The sequence below is a fragment of the Podarcis melisellensis genome (assembly GCF_964234715.1).
Source record: "Podarcis melisellensis genome assembly, chromosome: 12".
Lineage (NCBI taxonomy): Eukaryota > Metazoa > Chordata > Lepidosauria > Squamata > Lacertidae > Podarcis > Podarcis melisellensis.
In genome coordinates this window covers 5380564-5408382 of record NC_138544.1, presented here as the reverse complement: position 1 = coordinate 5408382, position 27819 = coordinate 5380564, and the positions used below count along the sequence as shown (strand labels likewise).

Here is a 27819-nt window from a genome sequence, read left to right as displayed (position 1 = left end):
CACACGAAAACTTACATTTAGAGGGTATCAAAGTTTGTGGGGTTGAAATAATCACATATTCTGCCTGCCCATGTCTCTATTTCTCCCCTTTCTCTGCTGTTTCTCTTGGTCTATCTTAGATTTTGTCTACCTTGGAGTAAGCACTGGGTATCTCTGTTTTCTGAAAAGTGCCATGCACAAAAAATGGTAAAGGGACCCCTGACCGTTAAGTCCAGTCGCGAATGACTCTGGGGTTGCAGCGCTCATCTCGCTCTATAGGCTGAGGGAGCCGACATTTGCCCACAGACAGTTTTTCTGGGTCATGTGGCCAGCATGACTAAGCCGCTTCTGGCGAAACCAGAGCAGCGCACGGAAACGCCGTTTACCTTCCCGCCGGAGCAGTACGTATTTATCTACTTGCACTTTGACGTGCTTTCGAACTGCTAGGTTGGCAGGAGCAGGGACCAAGCAATGGGAGCTCACCCTGTCGCGGGGATTCGAACCGCCAACATTCCAATTGGCAAGCCCTAGGCTCTGTGGTTTAGACCACAGCGCCACCCGCATCCCATGCACATAGATGGTGCTAAATAAATATATATCACTTATATTTCAGTCACTGTGTGATCCACAGGTGAACACAGAGGCTGTCAAAACCGCAAAACCTTATCAGCTGATTATGCATTTTCTTTCTGTTCTATGTGTGGGAGTGTGCCATCTCTGATGATGCAATGATTACATCATGAACCTTTATGCGTGCACCAGCCCTGTGTGTGAGCAGCACCTATACGAAAGTTGTGTCTTGAGAGACTGTCAAGAAAAAACAATTGCATGGGGCTTTCTAGCATAAATTCATCCTCACAGCAGTGGTTTCCTCTTGCAGCAAGGTCAAGTGGAGGCATTGCAGCTCCCATATGAAATGTCCCCAAATGTCCATGCTGCAGTGCTCAGATGGTTGATGCAACACCTGAAATCTCATGACATGCAATGGTTCAAATTGTATGTATGGTCTCCATATTAGCCACTGCCTAAGATGTACAGGTGGGGATGCAGACAAGCATCTGGATCTGCACAGTGACACATACCCGACCAAAGGCAGCCAACGCCATCAATCCTGACACCTGAAGGCCCTGTTCGTGCCTCTCTCCACCTGGCCCAGGGCAGGGCCGGATGGGCTTCATAACTGCTGCTGCCCAGCAAGGACTAGGGTATTTGGGGGGAAGGTTTGTTGGGAGTTTTTGCTGCTATTGATAATAATTTTTTGTATCTTTTTTTTATGTGGAAATTGTTCAGTTTGGTTATGTAGTCTTCGTTGTGTTTTATTTATTCTTATGAATACTTTGCTATGTTTGTAACTATGTCAATCTTTCCATATTGTAAGCCTCCTTGAGCATTGTTTTCAATGCAAAATGCAAACAATATATACAACACCTATCTATCTATCTATCTATCTATCTATCTATCTATCTATCAGATATGAAAGTGCATCTTTTCTCTGGGACCCCTAGCCACATACAACCCTCTCAGATTCAAGTCACCCATTTTACAAGTCATTTGTCCAAGAGGAGATCCATTGAGAGCCCAAACTGAGGATGGAATTTGAACTTTGGTCTCCCCGAGTCCAGAGCCCCGGTGGAAACTGCCCCTTCTTGTTGAACCTGGACTCTTGCATTAACCAGCTCTAAAGCCCAAGAAAGGTGAAAATGGAGAAGGCGGGATGAAATGTGATGCGTACACACATGGCAAGGCTCTTTGGGCGAGTGTGAGGGCACCTGAAGCACCAGTCACTCACCACAGCGTCAGCCGCTGGCTCAGCCGCCTCTGCAGGCTGGGCTTCTGCCTCGGGAGCAGTGTCAACCACCTCTGGGGCACTTGGGGCTTCCTCTGCTTGGGGCTCTAGAGGTGGAGCTTCTTCCGTCTCAGCCTTCAGTTATTGAATTCAGGATGTGATGGGGAGTTTTGTTTTTTGAAAGGTAGATAACAAATGACACGCATTAAAGAATGCCGGGCATTGTGGGACCAGGATCAGTACAGTCATACCTCGGGTTACATTCACTTTGGGTTGCACGTTTTCGGGTTGCGCACTGCAAATCTGGAAGTACTGGAACAGGTTATTTCCGGGTTTCGGCGCTTTGCACATGCGCAGAAGACCAAATCATGACTCATGCGTGTGCAGACGTGGCACTGCGGGTTGTGAACGTGCCTCTCGCATGGATCATGTTCGCAACCCAAGCGTCCACTGTACAGTCCTAAAAATCCTTACGGTAAGATGTCCCCAAAAGTCTGAGAAAGAACGGGAAGGAATAACTTGTGCTTCATTTCCCCATGAGTCTGGCTCTCTTCCAAAGGCAGGAGGAGATGCACACTAATTGTTCACCTGTTCTCTCCCCACATTGGCTGAGCAGAGAGACAAGCTTTAAAAGAGGATTTGACAAGTTCATGGAGGGAAAGGCTATCCAGGCTACTAACCCTGCTGGCTCATAATTTGTTGTTGCACATTTTAAGTATATTGGTTTGGGCACATAGAGTCCAGCACACCATGCGCTTCTTCCGAAAGCAGGACCTGCCAAGACTCTTTCCACAAGCCATGCAACCAAGTCTGCTTGGTTAGCCCATGTTCTTCATGTTCCATACGCCATACAACCAGAGAATGCAAGTCAATGGAGCAGAAGGCCTCACAAATAACAGAGGAGAACAGAAAGGACTGAAACACCCATTTTAACAAACGGCACAAAAACAGCAACTTACCAAGTTGTCCATCATATTCTGGCTTGCTTGCATTGAGAAAAGGGAAGTATCCTAAGGATATAGGGTTAGGAAAAGGGTACACAGAAAATTAAGGATAAGCTTGTAAATTGTCCCAGAATCCAATTATGTATGACATAATGATCATTAATTTGTTGGTTTATACCTGCTTAATATCCCACTCTTCTATCCAAAGGTCCCCAAAGCAGCATAGTTTTGTTTTATTTAATTTTTTTCCACTCCACAGTCCTCAGACTGAATTTTAGAAGTCCACTTGACCCCCCCCCCATGTTGCATGTTGTAAGATGGCCATTGTTTAAAGATGGCAGTCAAAACAGATTTGGCCTTTCTAAGATTGAATTGAGACTGTAATCTGCAAAACCTTTGCTTCATCAGTCTATATAAAATCAAGTGGGTTTTTACGATCAAATGTATCATTCTAGGACTTGCAAATTATTAGACTCCATTAAAAATTGTTTCTATCCAGAACATTTATATTATTAACCTGATGGGTTTCATTCAATTCCTTTTATATGTTGGATATGAATATGGATGCCCTATAAAATAGATTATATTTTGTTTATTAGCGTAGCAACCCTTGAGCACTTTATTCATTTGCAAGTTGCTTTTTCATTTTGCAGGGTGTTTGTGAAACTATTTCCCTGTCAAAACCCACCATTATAGGATCCCACGTGACATTTGCTATTGATTTCAATAGAGCCATGTATTATCCTTGGCTGGATTTAATCACGTTTTGTTTGTTACCAACTTCAATTAATACTGAGACAATACTAAATGCTGCTGAAGATTTTATATTACTTCTGGGTATCAGGGTTTTCTTCAATAGCTACTTCCTTATATGAATGCAAGGAGTATATTTCACTTCTGTTATTGCACTCATCTTTGATGCATATTTGTACGTTCAGTCACCAATAGCTTCATTCACAGACAAGTTCTGATATGAAAACACACAACGACATCATAGCAAGAAGAAAGCTAGCCTGGCCTTATGTTTCATCTGTTGCAAGCCTCTTTGAAGATGGTGTGATCGAAAGGTAGGCTATAAAACTTTACTAGCTGGTAAAAAATGAGACTCGGTAGTTTAGACGATTTGATGCAAGATGGCAAACTTCAAACCGCTTTTCTTTTGCAAGCAGTTTTATGACCATAGCCATGCTAATTAACATTCATACAGCAAAGAAGGTATGGGAAAACTGATGAAAATGTTAAATACTAGATTTCTAGATTGCTGTTCAGAAAAATGGATTCCAGGGCATTATATTAGAGGCTTAAATAAAAATTATTCATGCTGAATGCAGTACAGTAAAACAACAAGCTCCATACAAACAGCACAGAACCAACAAAGCTCTGAAGCTATAAAACAGGCCACATGCCAGGCGGAAGCAAGTTGGAAAGGAAGCTCCTAGCCAAACACATTTTCAAACAAATACCCAAGCCAACTGCCAGACAGCAGGTCAATGATAACTCAGATGGTATCAGTGAAGTTAACTCTTTATTCAGGAAAGAAAAGAGCTCAGGAGGCCAGGCCTAGTGAGCACAGCAGCTCTTCCTGGTAGATATTCCCTAATGAGGCAGTTGTGGGGACCAAAGGTCTTCCCACATTTCCCCATGTCTCCTCCTCTACCAGGTCCTTCCCAAGCAATCTGAGACATCATCACCTTGTCTGTCTCTGCTCCACCCTCTTCCTATTTCTCCTGGCCCTGGGAGACCAGTGGGGAAGGGAGATGGTCACAGCAGGAGGGGGAGACTCCCTGGCTTCTTCAGCAGCCTGTCTCAACTCTGCCTCTTGCCTCCCCTCCTCTCCAGTCTCTGCTTCTGCACTGCTCTCTGCCACAGCCTCTTCCTGCTCATTCAACCCTGTTGCCTTTTCAGCTTCTGACACCTCCTCCTCCCAGTCTGCTCTCTCTTCTCCCTCTGACTCCTCCTCGTCGTCCCACCACCAATCCCTGGCTCTGAGCCTTCTTCCCTCGGGGGCTACCCAACTGTTGCCTCCCACCACCCCATAGCATTCAGCTAGTCCATGACCAACCTATTTACAATCTACATTTGCATTGGCTTTATGCCATTGAGCATGATATTGCTAACCTGAAAATAGTGCATTATACATCTTTCATCCCATTGCTCCCAAATTCCAGTCCTCTTTCTGGTCTCAAGAGGACATGCTCTTTTTTAAACAATGTGACTTCTTACCTGTGTGAATCCATTAAAGGCGCTGCTGGATGCCTGAGCAGAATTGGAAATCAGAACAAAATGGTTGTTAGTCTTGCATTCAGATAAAAAAAGGAGTAAATAATGTTTTTACAAACTCTTGCTTGCACATTACAAAAAGCACAATTAAAAAAAAATCAAAAATATAAAAAGTGAAGGGAAAGAGTGACACTTCTGACAAGCAGTATGAAGCTATGTTAAATGGCTAAAAAAATAAGAAAAGGAAAAGAATAGTGATTCACATTAAAGAGTTTGAAAAGACTGGAGGTTCATGTATCATATTAGAAAACACAAAATTCAAAAATAACGAGACATGGTAAAATCAGATGGTGTGTTCAACAGCCAACCTCTTTCTGGTCAGCCAGTAGAACTATGTGGTTGAACTCTGCCAAATTTGGCATGTTCGTATGACCATTAAGTTAGCAAAAGAGGGCAAGGGGGGAGAACATAAAAGAAGGATTGTCCATAAAACACAAGGTTATATATATGTATATATGACCTAAGGAACTCTCATTTCTAAACTATGCTACACACTGGGGTAGGTACCTCTTCTTTATCAGCCTCTATTTCCTGGTACAACAATCCATATCTCCGGTTAGCAATTTCATCTTCAGATAAATCTGAGCTGTTGGTCTCATTGTCTTTGGGACTAGTTGAGCTCTCGGTGCTAGCATTTCTGGAATTTCCCATTTGGAACAGGACCATAGGCCTACCTATCTCCTTGCTTGTTCCACAGCGGCTAACATTTGCCTGTTCCCCAGATGTTCCTTGCTTTAAAGGTGCCTCCTGATTCTGATGACTTGGTGTGACACCCACAGCTCCCCAGGAGTTATCTATACCTCCCAAATCTTGCGTAGACCACTTATCATTAAAACTTGGCCAGGAAATCTCCACGTTTCCATCCACGGTGTCTTGTTTGGGAGGAAAGGGCCAGTCATCAAACCCATTTGTCTCGCTAGAAAACCCCCAGGAATCAGTATTAACTGTTGGATCCCAATTGGCTTGCCAGGGATCTGTTTCCAACGCTTCAGGGAAACTAACATTACTATTAAGTTCTTCAGCCACACAAAATGCTTCCCTGTCTACAAATTTATCTTCCACATCACCTAGCCAAGAATTATCAAGGTTTGCACCAGCTGCGTCAGCAGAACCAGGCTGCAGAACCATCTCCTTCTCAAAGGGCATCAAGGTAGCTTGACATTCACCAGTCATATTACTCTTTTTGCTGCTGCTGCTATGGTCTTCAATCTCTTTATTGGGCTCTTCTGCACCACATAACTCATCACCACACACAGGATTTCCAACCTCTGCAGTAGATTTGTCTCTGACATCTAGGTCAGCCAATCCCGTAATACCTGCCATTTCTCTTTCCTGTGTGCATTTGGTGGCTGTATTCCCAGAAAGTGGTACGTCACCCACACACTCTCTTCCTTGATCCCGATTCCAGGGACCGAAACCATTTTCAGGTTCAGACCCACTATATTCTACAGATTTACCGTCACTCACCTCACACCCCAACCCTAAGTTCACTACATCCTCAGCATCTCTTTCTCTTGTCCCTAAAAGCAGAGCATCCCCATTAAATTCTAGGCCAAATTCCTGAAGGTAACTGCCACCAGTTGTCTCTCCTTGCCCATTATTATGTTCTGAATCCCCGATAGACTCTATCTCAGTGCTTTTTAGGGTTTCATGGTCTCCTAAGACCTCAAGATGTCCTATTTCAGTGTAGCCTTTATCTCTCTCTTCAAACTCCTCTGTGTAGTCTAGTTTCTTGAGGCTAACATCTCCGGTTTCTACCTTTTCACATGGCTCCACATTTGCCCACAAAGACTCTTCTGTTTCCTGCTTCTCTTCTTCTGACTTTGCCACATTAAACGGGTCTCCATCCAAAAAGCTATCAGTTCCCACTGTAGGCCTCTCAGCCAAAGTTTCGCTCACTAAAGGCTTGTTAGACTCCACCAAATCTGTGCCACTGTCTGCAACGTGACTAGTGTCCAAGTACGGTTCCGGGAAAGTGGTTTGGTTTTCATCTACGGAAGCTGTCCAAGATGCACCATCCTCTTGCTCGCCTACAGCAGGCCAAGTAGTAGTAGCCAGTGCAACAGATGATGCTGTTGAGACTTGCTCTGCCTCAGGGAAAGGCAAAGGAAGACCTGCAGCTCTTTCCTGGCTCTCACTGGCTGTACTACCATCTAGGCCCAAGTTGAGCGAGCCTAGATCAGTTTGGGGTTTGTTAACATCTTCTGTTGACCAATTGTTTGGGTTTTCCTCCATGACCAGGTTACACAAGGAAAGACTTTTTGAAGAATCAGGCTTTAGGCAGACAGAAAAGCAAAGAAAAAAACAAGATGAAAAAGATAAAGGTGGTCTTGATGAGAAAACACAAAATTCAGTATTTTACTACAGCAACTTTAGCTTAGAAATGAAATGCGACTGCTAAATTAAGGAATTTAAGCACAGCTTGCAATGTTTGTGGGAGAAACATATATTTGGAGACAGTAGCTATCTATCTAAAGAGAAGCTTTGGCAGGTGAAAGAGAGGAGTTCTGCTTACCGGCTGCACCAGTTCATTGCTTGTCTGTACAGAAGAAAACCAAATCAATAAAACGAGGATTGAGTGGTTGTCTTTCTGATTCTGTGTTATGCCACACTCCCCATGGCAGCCATTTTGTGTTATGCCATGCCCACTGCATGGTAGCCATTTTATGAGTGACACCCCCATTACTCTCTCAAAATTCAGAATGTGCCCACTAATCCAAAAAGGTTGCCAGCCTTGATAGGAACTGCTGCCATGCACCCAGTGCTCCTATTTGTAGGAGATCAGGGTCCTCAACAATCTTGGGGGTTCCCTTTTGGGGTGTCCTAGTTTTTTACATTTTGAAATACGGCAACCCTAATATAGCATAGCACACCTAGTTTGAGTCAAGCCCCATTCCATCCCAAATCTCACTGGGTAACCCAAACCGATTTTTATCTCTCAGCCTCACAGGACATTTTCTTGAGGATAAAATGAAATCGTTCTAAGGATTTTCTCACGAGAAGCTTCAAGAGAGAAATTTCACTTCCCACGATGTACACCACATTTCATGCCACATTCCATGCCAGTAATTACCATCCTAACCATATAAAGAGACCAGTTTTAGACAGCCAAATCCATGAACTACAACTAAATTTGAATGGGCCCACATGGTTGTGATTTGTAACACTAGACAAACTAAGGCAAATTTTCCTTGGGTTCTTGGTAAATTCAGAATTGTTCAAAGCCAGGACTTAATAAGTCCAAGAAAATAATCAGAGTGAGTTTCAGATTCTACAGCACTAATATGCTGAAGTAATCGCTGCATTTACTGCAGGGGGAGTACGGCAGGGGGAGAAGACACACAAAATGGTGGGGAGCCTCAGTTCCCACCCACCACTCAGTTTTTCTGGGTTTCCCCCCCTATTTGTTTCTGAAAAATTGGGGAGAGGGGGAAATGGGGGGTGAGAAAAAAACTGCATTTGCTCTTGGTCCCGCCCCCCCCCCCCCGGCCTTCACATCTCTGGAAAGATCATTAATGTGCAGGTGGAAGTTATTAACCTTTCCAAACCAATTCTGGAGAAATGGTTTCTTTTTTTAAGCAGGGATGCTTTCTTTTCCCTAGTAAATAACACTACACGTTTGCTACCGTAGGCCAATTACAGATATCTCATCCCACTATGTGAAGACAATTTCAAAGCTTCTGGGTATATAGAAACGCAGGCACAGAAAACCTCTCAGGAAGATCCAACATCACATCAGCAGGTCTATTAGAACCCTTCCTCCCTCCCTTCCTTCCTTCCTTCCTTCCTTCCTTCCTTCCTTCCTTCCCTCCCTCCTCCTGCCCTTCAGTCTCCTCCAAAGGGACCCCAAAGTCCTCTGGAGCAGATTTGGGGTGCAAAGTGGGCGGAGGAGGCGGCAGGGGGGAGGGGAAAAGGTACGTCCTATTTGTGCAAGCAAAAGTCCATTGTTCAAGCAGGACACCAGAGCAGGATGTCACCCTTGGTCTTTCCACCTCCAAATCTAACAACATTCTTATTTTACATAACTGCATTTTCACCCAGTCTTTCTGTTACTCATTTATTTCCCCTCCTCTGTCTCCCTCTGCTGTCAAAATTTAGACTACATACTCCTCAGGGCTGAAACCCATCCTTTCTTCTCGTGTCGATACATAAAGCGCCTTGCATACTAATGGCACCATAGTAATGAACAACAATAAAAACACAACATGCAAAGGTAAAGAAACCAACCTACCGTCCATAAATCCCAGGGAAGCGTCTGAGAACAGGGGAAAGAAGGACAGTGTTGAAAACCTCATTTGTACACCCTGTTATGTGCTGCAAAGCATAATTAGACAGTAGCATGGTTATTCATGTGCTCCATAGAGTTCAGCATAGCATTCTCTTATGGGGGTGGGCAGTGTGTTTATATGGCATTTCACAAAATTCTGTTTGTTTGGTTCACTGAGTTCACAGCACCAGGAAAAAGAGATTCAGACTCTACTTTTTAAAGGCATAATTCTGCGGGAAGTGAACCTGCTCAAGCCCTACGGGAATAGTCACGGCTCAAGAGGGCAACTGCAGAACTTAGTGGCAGTTCATAACATTACAAAATCAAAAATGTAATACAATTAGCACCCATTGCCACATGCTGGATCACACAGACACACCCCAGGAGCTATGATCAACAGCAAGGCAGCTGTACAATAATGCTGTATTGTGTTTTTAATATTTGGTTGGGAGCTGCCCAGAGTGGCTGGGGAAACCCAGCCAGATGGGTGGGGTATAAATTATCATCATCATCATCATCATCATCATCATCATCATCATCATTGCAATGTGTGAAATGATCCTCAATCCTTAGTATATGGGGCTTCCCAAAGATCAAAAACAGGATTTCAACAGGCAACAACATATTGCCACAGCAAATTATTTAGGCCTGATTGAATGATTGTCTATTTTGCTTGATGGTTGCCATTAATTTGATTTTAATTAATTTTATAATGAATGTTTTTAGAATGTTGAACTATTTTTGATTGTTGTTAGCCGCCCTGAGCCCGGCTTCGGCTGGGGAGGGCAGGATATAAATAAAAATTATTATTATTATTATTATTATTACAGTATTTCCAAATTTGCAGGACTGCATAGGTGTGCTGAGACGCACAAGGGAAGCACAAGCAAATCCTGTAAATGATTGGCAGAATTGCCAACTACTAGAGGTGCCACGCAAGACCCGTTCTCCATTTGTAAGACCTCAGTTGTGTAGTGTGGCAGCTCCTACACTTTGGGAACTCTTTGCCTACTAAGATCAAGCAGGTGACATCACTGTGTTCTTTTTGGTGCCTGCTAAAAACATTCCTGTTTAGACAAGCCTGCTTCAAAATTTGGGGCAATTTTAATCTGTTTTTAGTAGTATTTCAACTTTTGTATTCTTAAAGTAGGGTTGTCAATTTTTTCCAATTTTACTGTTTTTATCTTTTTGTAAACTGCTTTGAGGTGCTTTTTTTTTACAATCAAGAGGTGTGTAAAACTTTATGAAGTAAATAAATTATGAAATAGTCTATTCCATTTTCTTTATGCACTAAAAACCTGCCTGCCTAGGCAACTGTACTACCAAACAGAAGATTCTCTTTGCAGTTTGTTGCAAAGTATCCTGAGTTGATTTTCAGTTTCTTAAAATAGTCCTTCACTGACTCACAAGCAAAATGGCAACTTGGATCACGTCAAACAATTTCCTGATGTGCAAAAAAGGGCAATACAGTACAATAAATTTTGACTTGTTCAGGCTTCTCAAGTTTGAGGCCTTCGATTGCTTCTCTGCTCATCCATCTTATGTAAATAGTTCCTCTGTATGGCCTGAACCCAGGATCTCTTAAGGACAGTCTTTTCCTGTCTCAGCCTGTCTGCTCCTTAAGATCTTCAGGGGCAAATCTTCTCCTCTGCGTCCCAATGGAAGTGGAGGAGCCAGTGATTGTCATGTAGGACAGGGCCTTCTTTGTGACTTTGTCTAAACTACAGATAACAAATTTGTTCTTCAGGAATTTCGATAACTGTTTTCCAAAGCCATCTCCATGTGCAGAGTTTTAAATATTAAAATATCATCCATCGTGTCCGTCCTCTGCACTTCATAAGGATGAAAATGTGTTTGAAAAATATGAGACACTCAGCTGTCAAATGAACTTTAATCAATATCTGTCTGTCAACTCCTGTGAATGTCTAACAGTTCAAGGAGGAGTTCTAATGCTCTAATAACAGACAAGATAATTAGGGGAACTGGAAAATCAGCACTGGAGCTTACTTCAAACTCTCTGTCAAAGACTAAAGACATATACTGGAAAACAGGAGGAGAGAGCAGGGGCAAAATAGCAAGCAGGATATAAAGAGAAAAAAAGGAGAGAGAATTCTGTCTCAGGAATATGAAGTTCTGGTATTGTAAAGCTGTTTAAATACAGAAGAGTATTAAATACAGAAGAGTTTTGTAGAAAATCAGATGGATCATTTTTACTAGGAATAATATAGACCCATCCACATGGACAGAGAAAAATACAGTAGTAACACTCATTTCAATTATGCTCTATAAGACTCAGTTTTTCCCTCCTAAAAAGTAAGGGGAAATGTGTGTGCGTCTTATGGAGCAAATGCAGGCTGCACAGCTATCCCAGAAGCCAGAAGAGCAAGAGGGATTGTTGCTTTCACTGCGCAGCGATCCCTCTTGCTGGTCTGGCTTCTGGGATTCAGAATATTTTTTTTTCTTGTTTTCCTCCTCCAAAAACTAGGTGCGGCTTATGGTCTGTTGCGTCTTATAGAGCGAAAAACATGGTATTCTTCATTGTGAGATCTGCAAAGTAGCTATGGCAAATTGACATTGTCATGAAGTACAGTCAGCAAGATCTGCGAACATGCGGTTTGCTCATTCCTTTAGAGATCATTCTAAGACGCAGTTTATATGCTATCCAGAGGAGCACAATTGCTCCCTCATCATTGTTGCTCCCATGCCACACCTGGTCTCTGCCAATAAGTTTGGGCCAGATTGCGTGGTCGCATATTTCCCGAATTCCACATTTTCTTGGTGCCTTCATGGAACTGTGGTGCATCCACAACCCTGATTATGGGGTGGGTGGCTTCATAACTGTACATATTTTTAAAAATATTTCATACGAAAAACCTACCTGAGACATTGGTGAATGGGTTACCACATTAGCTGCTGCATCAGGTTTAAATGGATCGAAGTCTAGGTCTAACAAAGACTCTTCTTTTTTGGCTTCAGGAACTTCATTCTGTTAGGGTGGGGGAAAACACTGAACAACCACATCTTTACAATTTTTTAAAATTTTAAACACATTTATTCAAAAGTTACAATTCAGCTTTGCAGCTTTGTCCACTGCCATAATACCACAGAACGATTACCCAATCCTCAATCCCTCAACCACCTCTTTACAAACTATGCTTTATTGCCACCTCTCCCTCAAATGCAAGTTTATTGCTTGCATTTACAAACTGCTTTTGTATGAATAGTATCCACAATAATGAAGATTCTGTAAAACAAAATTGATAGTATAAGGAACTTAGCACGTTAGACTGTGGGCTGATCCACACTTGCCTTTTCACACTTTAAAGATCCGTGTCCAAGTGGCCCATATTTTCGCCCCAGAGCTTTCTCTGTGAAAACCTGCTCTTTAGTGCTCTACTGGAGCAAACAGCAGTCTCTGGAAAAACAGAATTGGTGTTTGCTCCGGTTGAGCACCAAAGAGCAGATTTTTTGTGGGGAAAGCTCTGGAGCAACAAACAGCATGCTCAGAGCTTTGAAGCGTGGACTTGTGTCTGGAAAGACCAGAGTAAAAAGCAAGTGTGGCTAAGTCCTGAGGCCAAATACTTTTTCTGAGCACCTGAAGAGGTTCTCGAGGACTTTTAAGCAATACTTCTCTTTCCTGTTACACAGCAGCTATGGAATCAACTCTGCAACCACTGCCAATCACATCTAGAGGGCCACAGGTTCTCCATCAGCCAAGAAATATACAGATCAACTCATTAACTCACAGCCTCAGGATTGTTGTAGGGATAAACGGGGAATATCCCAGAGACTATAACTGGGAGAGGTGTCCTGAAGCTGTTAAGGAACAGCTTTTGAGGCCCTGACTCACCTGTGAAGGAGTTGTCACATTTATTTCTGGAACAAAATTGTCATCAAATAAGCTGATGATATTCTCCTGCTGCAGTTCTTTTGTCGGTGTGAGTTTAGGTAGCGGTGGAACTGGGGGTCCTTTCCTCAGCTAAACAAAAAAACAATCACATTAGAAAGTGTAATCTTTAAGGCAAAGATTGAGATGATTTGAGGCAGGGATAAAATAAACACAAATCTGTCAACGTTTCAAGCCTGGGACTGATCAGCCCTGCATCATTTTGACTTTGACACCACCAAATATTCTAAAACCAAGTAGGCAAGGGGGCACCAACTTTTTGAATTGCACAGGGCACTGCTGAAACTTGAGAGTTCCAAGCCCAGCACTGGGAAGTAGAACCGTAGGCAGAATCAATGAAAATCACCTCCCGTGTTCCATTTGCAGAAGGCCCTGCAAAACTGAAGGACTTGCATTCATGGAATGGGCCCTTGCACAGACAAGAAGCCACCGTTGGATCTCGCTTCCTGATTTTCTACATCAGGAATGAATTGCCCATGGCCCCTCCAAATGCAGTTGAAATCCCTAACCAAGGTGGTCAGTGGTCAGAAATGATGAGAGTTGCAGTCCAGCAACATCTGGAGGAACAATTCTCATCACTGTTCTACACGCCACCCAGTATGATCATTCAGTGTAGAAAAATACACTAATCTCCAAGTAACTGAACACATGACGTGACAATTTACTTCTTTAAAGCATATCTAAAGGCATCAAAATCCCGTAAAAATATTACTGCTTGAGGGTGACAGCCTCTAAACTGTAAAATAATGACCAATCAAAGTCAATGACAATGTTTGACGCGAGGAGAGGAAAACAATGCTAGCATATTTTGCATACTCTCTAGATCTGTGCAGGTCAGAACATTATTATAAATTCCAGCTGGTTGTCCGTGCTCAAGCCAGAATCTCTCCAGCTGCAATGAGCATGCTGTGCTGACACATTTTTTCCAAAGTAGCGGAGAGCCACTGACAAAAGAAATCAAATCACATTTACCCTGCAGGAAAGGAAATTATATTCCTTTTATACCAAGAGGATAAAAATAGCCATAGTAAATCCACTGTTTGGATTGAAGCCAGATGCAGTTGGCAGCTTTCAGACGTTTCACCATAGTAATTGTAATGGGGTAACAGTCCTTTTCTTTGTAATGCGATTGAAACGTTTTAGATTTCGTTTGATTTTAAAAAATGAATAAATACCCCCCAAAGTAACCAGATGTCCGTTGGCACATTGCAGTATGGAGGGGTAAGAAAGAGGTGGGCAGATCTCACTATCTCCTCTCCTTTCAACCATCCCTCACTACTGCCAGCACAACTATGCCAACTTCCTTTTCTTCCTGTTTGGGCAGGGCAATTTTTCCCAAAATGGTGCCGGTGTCATCATGAGGCTTCTCTGGAGCAGCAACACCAGCACCTTGCTCAAGATGGCGCTGTCCTTGAGAAACCTGATCAGGTCCTCTAGGAACTCTGGTCCCATCATAAAGGTTCTTCCCTGACTAGCAAAGGAAGTGGAAGAGCAAAGGGTCAACAAACATAGCTATCACACCAGTTGGGGGCTGAGGATGGGGGACAAATGGAGAACAAAGGCGGGTAAGTGATGGGAGTCAGATTTCTAACTCTCATTTCAGGAAGTGATAAGACAAGGGCTCCCTCTGGACCCTCCTCTCCACACCAATATTTAGGTTCTAGTAATTCTGATGGAAATTAGCTGGTTGCTAACGCCAAGCTTTTAGAAGAACTGGCTAATTTCGTTGCTTTTGGCTGGCTTATCCCCTGCCCCCTTTTGGTATTTTCATCTTAATTCTGTTCCTACTACCTGTGAGGGAGATTTAGGCCGTGCCGGTGCTGGAGAAGGAGGAGCAGCCAATGTATGATTGGGACTTGCTTCAGGGCTATGCAGAGGGGACTCCTCTTCAGGCGGTGATGGAGTTTTTGCAATGCGGAGAGGACCTGAATCGCTAACAGAATGCAAAGCAATATTTTATAAAAACATACAATACTGTCGTTTCAACATATTGAACTGCTTTTTGGCTCCCACAAGACACACCCATGAAGTCTGCATGGTTCCATCTACAATGTGTACATTTGGTTCCTTATGTGATAGTACGATGGATTAAATCCTGGGATACCAATCCTATGTTTGTCTAGAGCAGTCATCCCTGACTAGCAAGACCAGTGGCAAGGGATGATGGGAATTGTAGTTCAAAAACAGCTGGAGGCACAAGGTTGGGAAACACTGGTCTAGAGATGTATAAGATCTCTGTTTTCCAGAATTCTGAAAATTCTCATTTGTTAGAATTTTGTGTGTGTTCTCCCAGCTCATTTGTTATCTCTTTAGGACCCAACACTGTATCTGAAAATGAGAACTAAAGTTATTTCCAAACGTCTTCAACTATCACCACCCTCACTACTAATTCCATCCACACTCATCTAGCTTGGGGATGGAAGGGTGTGGCCTGAGAGCCTTGAGCAGAGGTATGCTAAGTAAGAGAGGAGACAGAGGGAGAAATTGGTCTTCTTTCCTCTCACAAGTGAGAGGCAAAAAATCCTCACATCTTTCCCAGGCCCTCTGTGCTTCTGAGAGGACTGGATGTAGAGATGGCTGCATTGTTTCCTTTGCAGGAAGCACTGGCAACAGAAACAGGAAACACACAGGTGTTTCTTCCACTGTATCTGCTCTTCGTCAAAGCTTCACGCAAGTCTGGCAAGGCCTTGTCTCCTTCAAACCCAGGGCTGGATGGAGTTGGGGTCTTTTCTCACTGACAGGGCCTTTTGCAGAGAGGATCATGCCTCTCCCTTCAATTTTCTAGGAAGCATGGGAGGGTTGAGGGAGGGACAGGATCGCATGTCACTTCTGCAGATGCCATCATGTCTCAACAAGGGACATCTTTCAATATAAAAGCTATTTAAACCACTGAGCCAGATCCTCTGTGACTATAGTTCTGTTGTCTAAATTGATGCGGCTAAAGAACAGAAATTATGGAGCCCAACATCTAAGAAACATTGTGCAATCTAACATCTAAGATCTATGATCTGTGAAAACTATAATGTTGTATTTTGAAGAAGCATACAGCTAATAAATTCTATAAGCATCCTACTCAGTAAGCTGACACATGGGCTTCAGCACTTCTGTGAAAAACTAAAATAACACATGATTGACCAGGTCTCAATCATGTTCTCTATACTAAATCAAAGTAAGATTATTCATAAGCTACGAGACACCTTAAGTGTTCACTCACCACCTCTTTCTGTGGAAATATTTTTTTCAAAAAGAAAGGATGAGATATTAAAACATTCTTTCCTTTCTATTCTATTTCTCTATTCTATTTCAATGAAGCTACAATTCTGTAGGGCTATGCTGAATGTTCTCCAGAGAACATTGTTGGTGCAAAAGCTGGCTTTTGGAGGCAGGTGCAGTAGCTGCCTGAATCTACTCACCCACCCTCCAATTTACATTTATTCATGCCTTTTTGCTATGATTCAACATCGCTACACACAGTGGCGGAGGAGGAACCCTCTCCGGCACCTGGGGTGGGGCAGCCCTTACGGAGTGCGCATGTGAGGCATCCCACACAAGAGGAGTCCGTACGGAATACCGCACATGCACACTCTGTACGGGCTGCCGCTCATGCACAGTGACCACATGGGCTGCCACTTTCACGGCGGCTGTATGGGCTGCCTCTCGCATGGCGACCATACGGAGTGTGCACACGCAGCAGCCCGTACGGTCGCCGTGCAAGAGGTAGCCCATACGGACGCCCGTACGGACTGCGCACGCCCTCGGCCACTCTACTGCTGGGGGGAAGCAGGGGCCATCTTGTCACCCCCCGAGTGGCACCCAGGGCAGACCCCCGCCCCCTTCCTATGCCCCTGGCTACACAACTGCTGGTCTGGCACAATCTATCTTGTTTAATCAACCTTCTTCCTGGCTATTTGATCTCATCTAATCAGGACTCATGAAGATGGTGCCATGATATCGCATCCATTTCACAAAGCCAGTTCAGAATGAGGGCAGAAAGCCTTCGAAGGCAGCTGCACTGTAAATACTTAGGTGCCCTTTCACACCTTGAAAAAAAAAATCAGAGGAGAGATGCTCTTCCCAGTGTGAAAAATATTTACGAAATGCTCTCTCCTCATTTTGGCTCAACTTGAACATTTTCTAATCGTCTGCAGCTGCCTGCGCCACAGTTAATACTATCATGGTAAACTTGCAAGCACTGTGTAGATACAGAAAGTACTTATCAAGTTCGTACAGCCATAGTTCAGAGGTTGCCTGAAACTATACGGGGATGTGCAAAGAACTGAGCATTGGAACAAAACTTGCAGACACAGAGGTGACCAAAAGGTCCCCCATCATCTGATAAAGTGCAAGGAGATGTGCCAAGCTCCAACTATAGCTCCAGACAATGCCATCCAGCATGGGCAATGGCCAGGGATGATGGGAGTTGTCATCTATCAGCAGCTGGAGAGCCACAGATTCCCTGTTTGTTTCCCACACATTCTTTGAATGCCTCATTAGGACTAAGGACTCCCTTCAGTCAAGGAACATGGTGGGTGACAAAGGTTGCATTACTGAATAAAGTCTGCTTCCAAACTAAAATAGGGATTGAGGCAAAACTACTCGTGTTCAACTTAAAAAAAAGAAGTTTCACAAACTTTGATTAATCTTGTACTGTCAAAAGTTACTGGTTATATTATTGGATGTATGTGGTTCAGGTCATGCACAATGCAGTTTGATAGACAATATTTTTACCTGGGTGCTCCAAGAATGGTGAAGGCCTTGTCAGCATGTTGCTCTCCCAACTTTGACATCACCTCATAGAGTTTGTGGCATAGCTGAAGGGACAAAAACAGTTGTCATTTTATAACAGCTACTTTAGGTAGGGTGGGGAGAATAAACTAAAAATCAGATATTTGTTCTACTATGTGACTAAGCTTAGTCACCCTTTTTTTAAAAAATAGGATATTATCACAGTGACACACAACGCACGTAGAGTGCAAGGCTTCACACTTAATAGTGTTGCAAATAGTCTTGGGGTTACCCCAGGGCCAATTATCCTAAACCCTTGCTTCTAAAAGCTCTGTCATTTCATTACCACAAGTTCATCAGGGGGCTCTCAACTTAACAAAGCAAACTTAAGCAGTAGACAGTGGGAAGCCATTAAAAATAATTACTGCTTCATGCTAGTTTCATTCACTAATGTTAATCATAGTAAAAAGCAACCATTTTTATAACAGAAAGGAAAGAGGAAACAGGAAAAAGATTACATGTGTGCATCTTGGCACCTGCATTTTTAACCTACTTCAAAGGTGTCTGTTGCTTTTCTTCCACAGCGCATTCATTATTACTCACCAAAGCTATTTCTTTGTGAAATTTGGCTTCAAGGCTGGAGATATTTTTGAATGTGTTCACATAAAAGCCAACTCGTCTAAAAGGAGATGACAAGGTAAAAAAATGAAAAGGTTGTAAAGAGAAAGAAAAAAGAATGAAATGTATTTTTTTGTCCAATGCTGTTTCCTCCTATGGCTTTGAAAGTTTCCTACGCCTTTGCAAAAGTATGCTCTATTCTCATATGTACAGTATCCAATTTGGAAATGTAAAAAGGGACCATCTAGATATAGCATATACATGGCAACAGATCTCCCCCATCCCCAAATTTCCATTGTGCTGTGACTTAAGGTAAACCTCATTTAAATACAACCCCAGCACCACTAATCAATGGTGAATCGCACACCAGAGTGACGAGGCACCATGGACTGAATGTCAGTGATGGAAAAATGCAAGCCCAAAGTGGGCCATAGGTGCACCATTTGTAACATATGTATGCTGGATCAAAGAGGGAAATCAGGTCTATGACGCATCGACTATGCTGTGGATTTGCATCCTTGGTGGATTTCCTCTAGGTTCAAGTGAGGAGCATATAAACATTCAATTTTGTCTAGGAGTTTCATTTTTGGATCAAACATGCTGCATGTCTGCTAACTGGAAAAAAACCACTGCTGCAATAACTGGTTGTGTTTACTGAAGCTACATTAAAGTCTCATTAAAGCAGGCATGCCCAACCTGCGGCCCTTCAGATGTTTTGGCTGACAACTCTCATGATCCCTAGCTAACAGGACCAGTGGTCAGGGATGGTGGGGATTGTAGTCCCAAAACAGCTGGAGGGCCAAAGGTTGGGGGTGCCGGCATTAAAGCATTACAAAGCCTTAGTTCTCTGGGCTTCCATGAAAAGTTGAAGGACACAAAGCATCATCTGCTATAGCTACCTTGACCATAAAGATGGCAGCTCTTCTTGCAAATCAATGTTGAAATCTTCAAACACTTTCTGTGCTTTCTGAAACTCTTCCTCTGCCTAGAAAGAAAATCAAACAGATTGGCACAAATTGGTGCAAAAACAAAAGGGCACTGGATGAAAAAGCAAACAAGTCAATTTCTGGGTGGGTTCTCCTCTGGGCTGGTAATCTTTTAAGGACAGCTGGGAAGTTGGCAGGCAGGCAAGAAATGCCTTCAGCTGAGGAATCAGGTCAGAATCAACAGCTTGACAGATGAGGTGGAACTTTCTTGGACCTTTGTATCATTTGACCTTTATATGGCAGCTGCAGTACTGCCTTATAGTATAGCCATCTAGTGAAGTGAAGCAGAAAGGAGGCAACAGTTGCCTCTATTGGAAAGGTGCCATACAGATACAGAGAGTAATGGTCAAACTATAGGAGACATTAATTGTTACCACTGGGACCTTCTCTCCCAATGCATAGACCAGCTTTAGGGCGCCTGTGGGGGTGGTGGAAGATGACTGAACTCCACCTCCTCACAGTCCTAATGTTGCTGAGTCCCACCAGCTACAAACTTGATCCTGACTGCTGCCAAGTCCCCAGCATGAGACACCTCCTGCCTATGGGCTGTATCCAACTAGGTTCTACTCAAAGCAGACTCACTGAAATTAATGGACCAATTACTTCCAATGGGTCTACTCTGATTAATTATGCGTTTCTGCTTCAAGGATGTTAACTAGTTTAAACCTTATTGCCTTTGTCCACAAGCCTATATATATATGTCCACAAGCCTATATATATATATGGCAATTTCACACACTCGTATAATGAAGTGATGGCAGGATTTATCACACATTGCACATATCAAGAGGTATGACATCTCAGTAGCGAGAAAGGGTTGCCAGTGTCACTCCAGGAGATTATGCCCATAGCCAGCGAAGGGCCAGGAGAATCCCCCAACCCCTTCTACCCCTCTGGGCCACATGGTGCATAAAACCATTTTCACTGCACTGGAGAAGGGGAAAGCACATAAGCCAACACTGGGAACACCAATCTGGCCCTAGGGAAGGCCAGCCTTGTCTCTCTAGGCTGGTAAAAGCTCTATGTAAAAGTCTTAGCTCTAGGTCATGACATGGTATGCCAACCATCCACAGCAGTCTAGCACATTCTAGATAAAGCCCATGTTTGTTTGTTTTTGCCTACCCTTTTGTTCTGTGGAGTTTGTAGCTTGGGCATTAAAAGAGAAAGAAAGAAGATTTAGCAAGCACTTCTCAAGGAGCAACTTCATACAGAAATTCTGCTGCTGGTTAGAATTTAAAGGCACATCTTACCTTGGAAATCCTGCCTTCGTCTTTTCTCTTTGAACTCTGCAAGGCTTCCAAATGGTGTCTTGCACTGTCATAGTCCACTAGCTTTCTGCTCCGCTTTGCAATACGATTCTATAAACAGTGATACCCAATCAAAACTCGCAGTTCTCCTTATGCATCCGCATAGTTTAAGATGCAGCTTTTGCGATTTTGAAATGTTCAGTCTTTTTCAAAAAACATTTATATCTTTTTCTCCTATCACTTAAGAACTAAGCTTCACCTACATCCTTGTTTTTAAACTCAGATACTGCTGGTAAAATAAAATGCATAGCTTTCTTTCCACAACGTTTTAAAGGCTGAATTTCTAAATTTCACATCAGATTCACTCAAAGGCATTCTAGAACATACTGCCACAAAACTTATTTAAAACTTCAAAGAGCTAACTTGAGCCTAATCTTGCGCTATGTAGATTAATCAACAAAGTGAATATTCTGTCAAAGTCAATAGATTTAGATGGCTCCTCTGCACTAAGCAATAACAATCAAATCCCATTTTGACATATGTTTGTGGCTTAGTTAATTAATACAGTAGCCTGACATCAGCCCCAGTTGGGCCTCTCATTAAAGAGATCAGGATTCTGCCTGAAATCTGTTTTCCACAAATAGGCCATTACCTGCTACAATAAGGTATTATCAGTAGGAACCTTTTCTACAGAGAGAGAAAAAAATCAATACAGCAATACAGAGAGAAATACAGTAAAGTATAAAACAGAAATAAGCAGAAGAGATTAGAAAACAATTCCAAAAAAATAAGCCCAAGCACCAGGTTGGGAGCAAGGGGAAGGCAGGTTTTCAACTGTCAGCAAACAGAGAGTAAAAGGTCTTTAATTTGCAGCGTTTTCCACATTCTCTAAACTTGCAGCCTTGGGTTCAATAAGGAGACTTCACAGGAAAGACAAGGCACACAACAAGTGAAACAAAACTCCACGTACACCAATCCATACGGCAAATGCTAACATTGATGTCACACAGATGTCAAACACATGAGAAATGTATTTTCTAGTACAGTGGTACCTCTGGTTACGAACTTCATTCTTTCCAGAGGTCCGTTCTTAAGCTGAATCTATTCTTATCCTGAGACGCGCTTTCACTAATGGGGCCTCCCACTGCACACGCGCCTCTGGCACACGATTTCCGTTCACATCCTGGGGCAAAGTTGCAACCAGGAGCAGCTACTTCCAGGTTAGCGGAGGTCGCAACCTGAAGCGTTCATAACCAGAGCTGCCACTTTACCAAAACTAGTTCCATGAAAGTCCTTCAGGAAAACTTTGAAAATGAGCTAAAAAATTTGCTAATCCAGATGGGCCTTTCACACCAGCCCTGCCTGCACTATGAGATGAAGTGTCCAAGAGTACTACTCTACATAGGGCAGTGCTATGTTTGAAGTCTTATTTGGAGGAGTTTTCCATTTGAAGGGCTGTCTGGTCCAAGTCTGGTTAAAAATAAGGAAGGGAGGAGATCAGAGGCCTTGAATTTCCTCTCAATAGTACCTGGAGAGCAGACAGAGCATGCCCATAGCTCACCTGGTCACTCACTGTCTTCCCTACTACAAGGAGATGTATTGTATTTCCATTTAATTACAGCAATTAGTTTCAAATTTAATGAAAAAGGTTGTCCTTTTTTAGTGATATGTAAGCTGTCACCATACTTTGATATCAATTTCCAAGCCCCCATCCGTGGGCCCACTGGTGAGATCACTTAGGTTGGCAGGCCTGAAGGACTGCATCTCTCAGCAGGGGCCTCACAATTTCGCAAGTGGGAATTCCTCCAAATGAACAACAAATGGCCTTTAAATAGGATTAAAAGACCCATTTGTTCAGAACAGCCCCTGTTGTTGTTTTTTAAAGAGTATTTGTTGGATCAAGAATGAGCATTTGTTGGATCACGCTGCCTTGTGAGCTTTGACCCTTTAAAAAAGCGCTGCTTAAAATACGTTAAATAAAATAAAAATAATGAACAAGCATTGCTTGATAGACCTAGATAACTGAAGAGATGGGGGGGGGGCTAATCGTGTTTAGTACACCCCACTACACCTTTCACAACAGCTTTCCAAAGATGAGCCTGTATGTTATCCAGATTACGGCATGCCACAAATATAACAAAACTACCCCAGGTATCTATAGCTTTGACCCAGATCAATTTTTAGTTTTTATGGCTTGAATAACAACCGTGTGCTACTTAGACCTGGCTCACAGGGGCAGAAAGGTAGGGAAACTGTTACATGTGTTAGATGCACAGTGTTTTCTTCCACCCCTTTTTGACATGGAAGGCTCACAGGAAGGAAATATGTGTGTGGTTGTGGATATATGGGGATCTGACCGATGCTCATGTTATGTTGTATTTGTAGTGGTGGATATGCACACAGCTGCAGACATTCCTTCCTCAACTATAATACTCTATTGTCAACCACATGAACTAGCCCACGTTGAGACCTTACAGTACCTTTATATCAGGAAACTGTCCCAGATATGTATCCAAGGTCAACAACGACCCGTCAACGAGCTTTTGGTGGAAATCTTCCCAAAGTACATCACATTTCTGTAGAGAGGGAAGAAACAGGGTGAGAATACAACAGAAAGAAGAAGAAGAAGAAGAAGAAGAAGAAGAAGAAGAAGAAGAAGAAGAAGAAGAAGAGGAGGAGGAGGAGGAGTAGTAGTTTGGATTTGATATCCCGCCTTTCACTCCCTTTAAGGAGTCTCAAAGCGGCCAACAATCTCCTTTCCCTTCCTCCCCCCCAACAAACACTCTGTGAGGTGAGTGAGGCTGAGAGACTTCAGAGAAGTGTGACTGGCCCAAGGTCACCCAGCAGCTGCATGTGGAGGAGCAGAGACGCGAACCCGGTTCCCCAGATTACGAGACTACCGCTCTTAACCACTACACCACACTGGCAATTGACACCAGTAACCCAAATAAGAATGTTAATACTGGGGGGATAGGACATTAAAAAATCAAATACATCCTTAGTCGCTTTGGATTTCATGGAATGTACTTCTATTTCAGTGTATTTAAGATGCTCAAACTATACAGCATGCTTCACACACTGCTTTTTCTTACATGTACTTGATGACAACATGGTAACAGAGGAGGAAAATCTTGTACTGCAACCTTTCCTATCTATCCCCTTTGCCGTGCATGGAACAAACGTTCAAACTTGGTATTTATCTTGACTGGAGGAATTCTGCCCCAACCAGAATTCAGACCGGAAAGCGAGGTTCCAGTTGGATGGGCCCAGGACCCACCACATCCCAGCAGGTTCTGGTTCTGTTCCAGAAACTGCAAGCAAGGTGAAGTTTGAGGCCACCCCCAGACAGGCTGCAAAGTCATTATGATTTGCCTACATGCTATGGCTAGCCCAGATATCGCCATGTCTGTGAAGAAAGACTAATTTAGCCTTCCTGAATCCAGAGCCATGCTAGGTCACCCGTCTCTCAACATGTAGAACCGCTAGACCTTACTGTGCATGTCCAAGCTGCATTGTATTCTGACTTTCACAATCCATTCCATAGTTCAGGAGGAGCTATACAAACCTATTGTTAGCTGTGGTCAAATATCTGGAGAACCAAATAGTTCATCCCTAGTGCAGCAAATTGTGTGTCCGCGCACATGGATGTGTACATGCACCCGTCTTTCTTTCCCACTTCTAGGATCCAATTTACCGTAATTAGAAACTAGATGATATAAAGTATGGCAGATCGTTAATTTTCAACACTTACCTTAAAAGAAAAAATCAAATGCAAGATTAAAATTGCACATTCTTTTTATCTATTTTTTCATAAGGATGTAGACATTCTCTGCTGTCACATCAGCAGATAAACAAGACAATTCTTTTGCATAAACTCTGCAGCTTAGTCCTTTGTGAAACCCTCAGGGGAAACACTCATTGGCGCTCTCGTGTCCACAAGCCTGTTAGCACTGATGTGATGCACCAGAGACAACAGGGCTGTGACATGGCAGATAAAAATAGCATTTTCAATTAAATTTAAAATTTGCAGATGCTGCTCAAATAAAAGGTCCTTTTCAAAATGCTGTCTAAAATTCAGCCTGTGACCCTCCTGGATTGCAACTGAGGAAAGACAAAGGAATGAATGGGTAATGGAATGAGATCGTGAAAGGTGGACAGTTTATATGAAAGCGTAGCACTAGTAGGAAAGGAAGAGAATAGGTTTTGTTGTTGGCTGGATTGCAATGTGGTGGTGCTGTGGTTTAAACCGATCGAAAGGTTGGCAGTTCGAATCCCCGTGACGGGGTGAGCTCCCATTGTTCGGTCCCTGCTCCTGCCAACCTAGGAGTTTGAAAGCACATCAAAGTGAAGTAGATAAATAGGTACCACTCCGGTGGGAAGGTAAACGGCCTTTCCGTGCACTGCTCTGGTTCGCCACATGACCTAGAAAAACTGTCTGTGGAAGCGGACAAATGCCGGCTCCCTCAGCCTGTAAAGCGAGATGAGCACCACAACCCCAGAGTCGTTTGTGGTTCCCTCATTGCGAGAAGCAAAGCTACAGGGAACCAGGCAGAGGGCCTTCTCGGTAGTGGCTCCCGCCCTGTGGAACACCCTTCCAGCAGATGTCAAAGCGATAAACAACTACCTGACATTCAGAAGACATCTTAAGGCAGCCCTGTTCAGGGAAGTTTTTAACGTGTGATATTTTACTGTATTTTTGGTTTCTATGGAAGCCGCCCAGAGTGGCTGGGGAGGCCCAGCCAGATGGGCGGGGTATAAATTATAATATTATTATTATTAATTATTATTATTATTATTATTATTATTATTATTATTATTATTATCATCATCATTATTATTAACTGTCAGGGGTCCCTTTACCCTTTACCTTTCTTTAGATTGCAATGTAAATTTACAACCCCAAGTAGAAATGTATAGTTTTTGAGGTAGAACCGAAAGGGCTCTATAGCACTGAAGGCAGGCAAGGGAAAAATGTGTTTGAGAACAGTAGCCTTTGGGTATAGTGTCTCAGATCTCGGATTCACAATCAAGCATCATCTGAGTATAATAATAATATTTAGCATTCATTAGTGGTGTGCCGCTGCTCGCTCTGCCATTCCACCCACATGAAACCCTTCCCATCCCTTGCTAGCATCTTTCTCCTGCCACACATTGCAAATTTTAAGCACCCTTTTCATTTTCTGCCCAATTATGAAGCCACTATCTCCTCTGTCCAGATCATTTCATACCCGTGCTTTCATTCATTCATCTTCAGACTCCACCCAGACTCCTCCCTTCTTGCAACCCTCTTTGCACCCCCATTTTCACCTTCACTATCTGAGCACAAAGTGACTTGGCAGCAGGCTGAATATGGGGAGCAAAGGAGAGAAAAGCAGGGGGTGATAAAACCAAGACTTTGTGCCTGTTCTACACGATGGATGGTGATAAATATGATTAAGTAAAATATAAGGATTGTCCAGGAGACTCTGTAGGGTGTTTATGTGATTCCTTCCAAGTGACCTTGATATTTGTTGCAGGGAAGACTACTTGTTTATTCAGGAAAAGGCATTCAGGCCTGTTAATTTACAGGGAACTTCCAAGATTTTGATTTATGTAGAACCTGTCTCTGTAAAATGATGGAAAACCACAGAGATTGGTGTTAATGTGCTCTGATCTAGTAATCGGTGCCACTCTGAGCACCACTGTGATTAAACATTGTACTGTAGTGGAATTTATTTCCTCAGCAACGATTAATAGATTGTAGTAATAACTCACGGCTGACAATTAAAGCAGGAGGCAAGCTCCAAATGAGCTGGACTCTGTGGCATCCGCCATCCACCATGGTCTTTGCTTATAGTATAAACCACACCTCAGAGTTGCTAGAAAATAGACTTCAAGGTTACTGTTTGCATCAGGAATGCAGAGAGGGGAAGAGGGGAAATCAACATTGCTGTTCTGCAGGGGCTCTTAATCTTTTACACAGTGAGGTGTGGTTTTTCCCCCTCCTCCCTGTCTGCATAGGCTGGTTTTGGAAATTAAGATTTGTTGCAGACCTTAGTGTGAGTGTTCTGTAGTGGCCAAAAACATGAGAGCCGGTGTGGTCCAGTGGTTTGTGTTGGGCTAGGACAGGGGAGACTCAGGATCAAATCCCCGCTCAGCCAGGAAGCTCACTGGGTGAACTTGGGACAGTCACAATCTTTCAGCCTAGCCCACCTCACAGGGTTGTTGGGAGGATAAAATGGGGAAACGGTGAGAACTGTGTATGGCACATTGAGCTCCTATAAATGTAACAAATTGAATGAATGAATGTTGGGAAATCCCTTACAGTGGCACCTCGGGTTAAGAACTTAATTCGTTCCAGAGGTCCGTTCTTAACCTGAAACTGTTCTTAACCTGAAGCACCACTTTAGCTAATGGGGCCTCCTGCTGCTGCCGTGCCACTGGAGCACGATTTCTGTTCTCATCCTGAAGCAAAGTTCTTAACCTGAAGCACTATTTCTGGCTGAGTGGAGTGTGTAACCTGAAGCGTATGTAACCCGAGGTGCCACTGTATTCACATTTTATTCTTTTATAAATAGCAATTAGATCCTGTCTTCACTACAAGCAGCTCTGCCATTCATGGTTCTTCCTGACCAGTTTTATCCTCATAACAACCCCAGACTTAGTCTGATAGTTTAACCATTCCACAAACAGGCCTCTTCTTTGAACTCCTTGGCTGCCCATAGGCCCAACCTAATCTATCCCTCCAGCCTCATGTCTACAATATGGGAATAATAATAATAATTTTTATTTATACCCCGCCCTTCCTGGTTCAGAAAACCTGGCTCAGGGCTGCTAACAACAAATTTAAAACACTTATTTGATGCAACAAAAAACATCATAAAATACAGTATAAAATGTGAATAACAATAAGTTCAGAATTCAAAAATAAATTTAGGGGGGAAATCCATCCAACAAACTTTAGATGATCACCAGGGCTAGCTGGCTAAATTAGCCCTATTTGGGCCAGCGAGGAGACCAGGGGAGAAATAGCTGTGGGATCCCAGAGCAGGTAATCTTCATAAAAAGGGGAAATGGGAGTCAATTGACCTATTGACTTTG

The 27819-nt window shown here is 43.0% G+C and overlaps 2 protein-coding genes across 5 annotated transcripts in view; both read right to left on the bottom strand.

Moving 5' to 3' along the window:
* Positions 1–27819, bottom strand: part of LOC309380894 (amphiphysin-like) — a 93925-nt gene that overhangs the window by 7720 nt on the left and 58386 nt on the right. For 2 of the 4 annotated variants that reach the window (XM_081931100.1, XM_081931101.1), the window contains exons 5-18: positions 23220–23315; positions 20743–20850; positions 20615–20638; positions 19406–19491; positions 18492–18567; positions 17892–17974; positions 14955–15096; positions 13107–13235; positions 12135–12242; positions 9221–9244; positions 7505–7528; positions 4933–4965; positions 2725–2775; positions 1769–1900 (exon numbers count right to left, since the gene is read on the bottom strand). In XM_081931100.1, the coding sequence (XP_081787226.1) occupies positions 1769–1900; positions 2725–2775; positions 4933–4965; positions 7505–7528; positions 9221–9244; positions 12135–12242; positions 13107–13235; positions 14955–15096; positions 17892–17974; positions 18492–18567; positions 19406–19491; positions 20615–20638; positions 20743–20850; positions 23220–23315 (1116 nt within the window). The remainder of the gene's footprint in view (positions 1–1768; positions 1901–2724; positions 2776–4932; positions 4966–7504; positions 7529–9220; positions 9245–12134; positions 12243–13106; positions 13236–14954; positions 15097–17891; positions 17975–18491; positions 18568–19405; positions 19492–20614; positions 20639–20742; positions 20851–23219; positions 23316–27819) is intronic. The other 2 variants (XM_081931103.1, XM_081931102.1) reach the window with 2 other exon arrangements.
* LOC309380902 (uncharacterized protein) lies at positions 4981–7498 on the bottom strand. Its single transcript, XM_081931119.1, has one exon. It carries the CDS (start codon positions 7222–7224, stop codon positions 5467–5469), a length of 1758 nt encoding a protein of 585 aa, XP_081787245.1. The 5' UTR covers positions 7225–7498; the 3' UTR covers positions 4981–5466.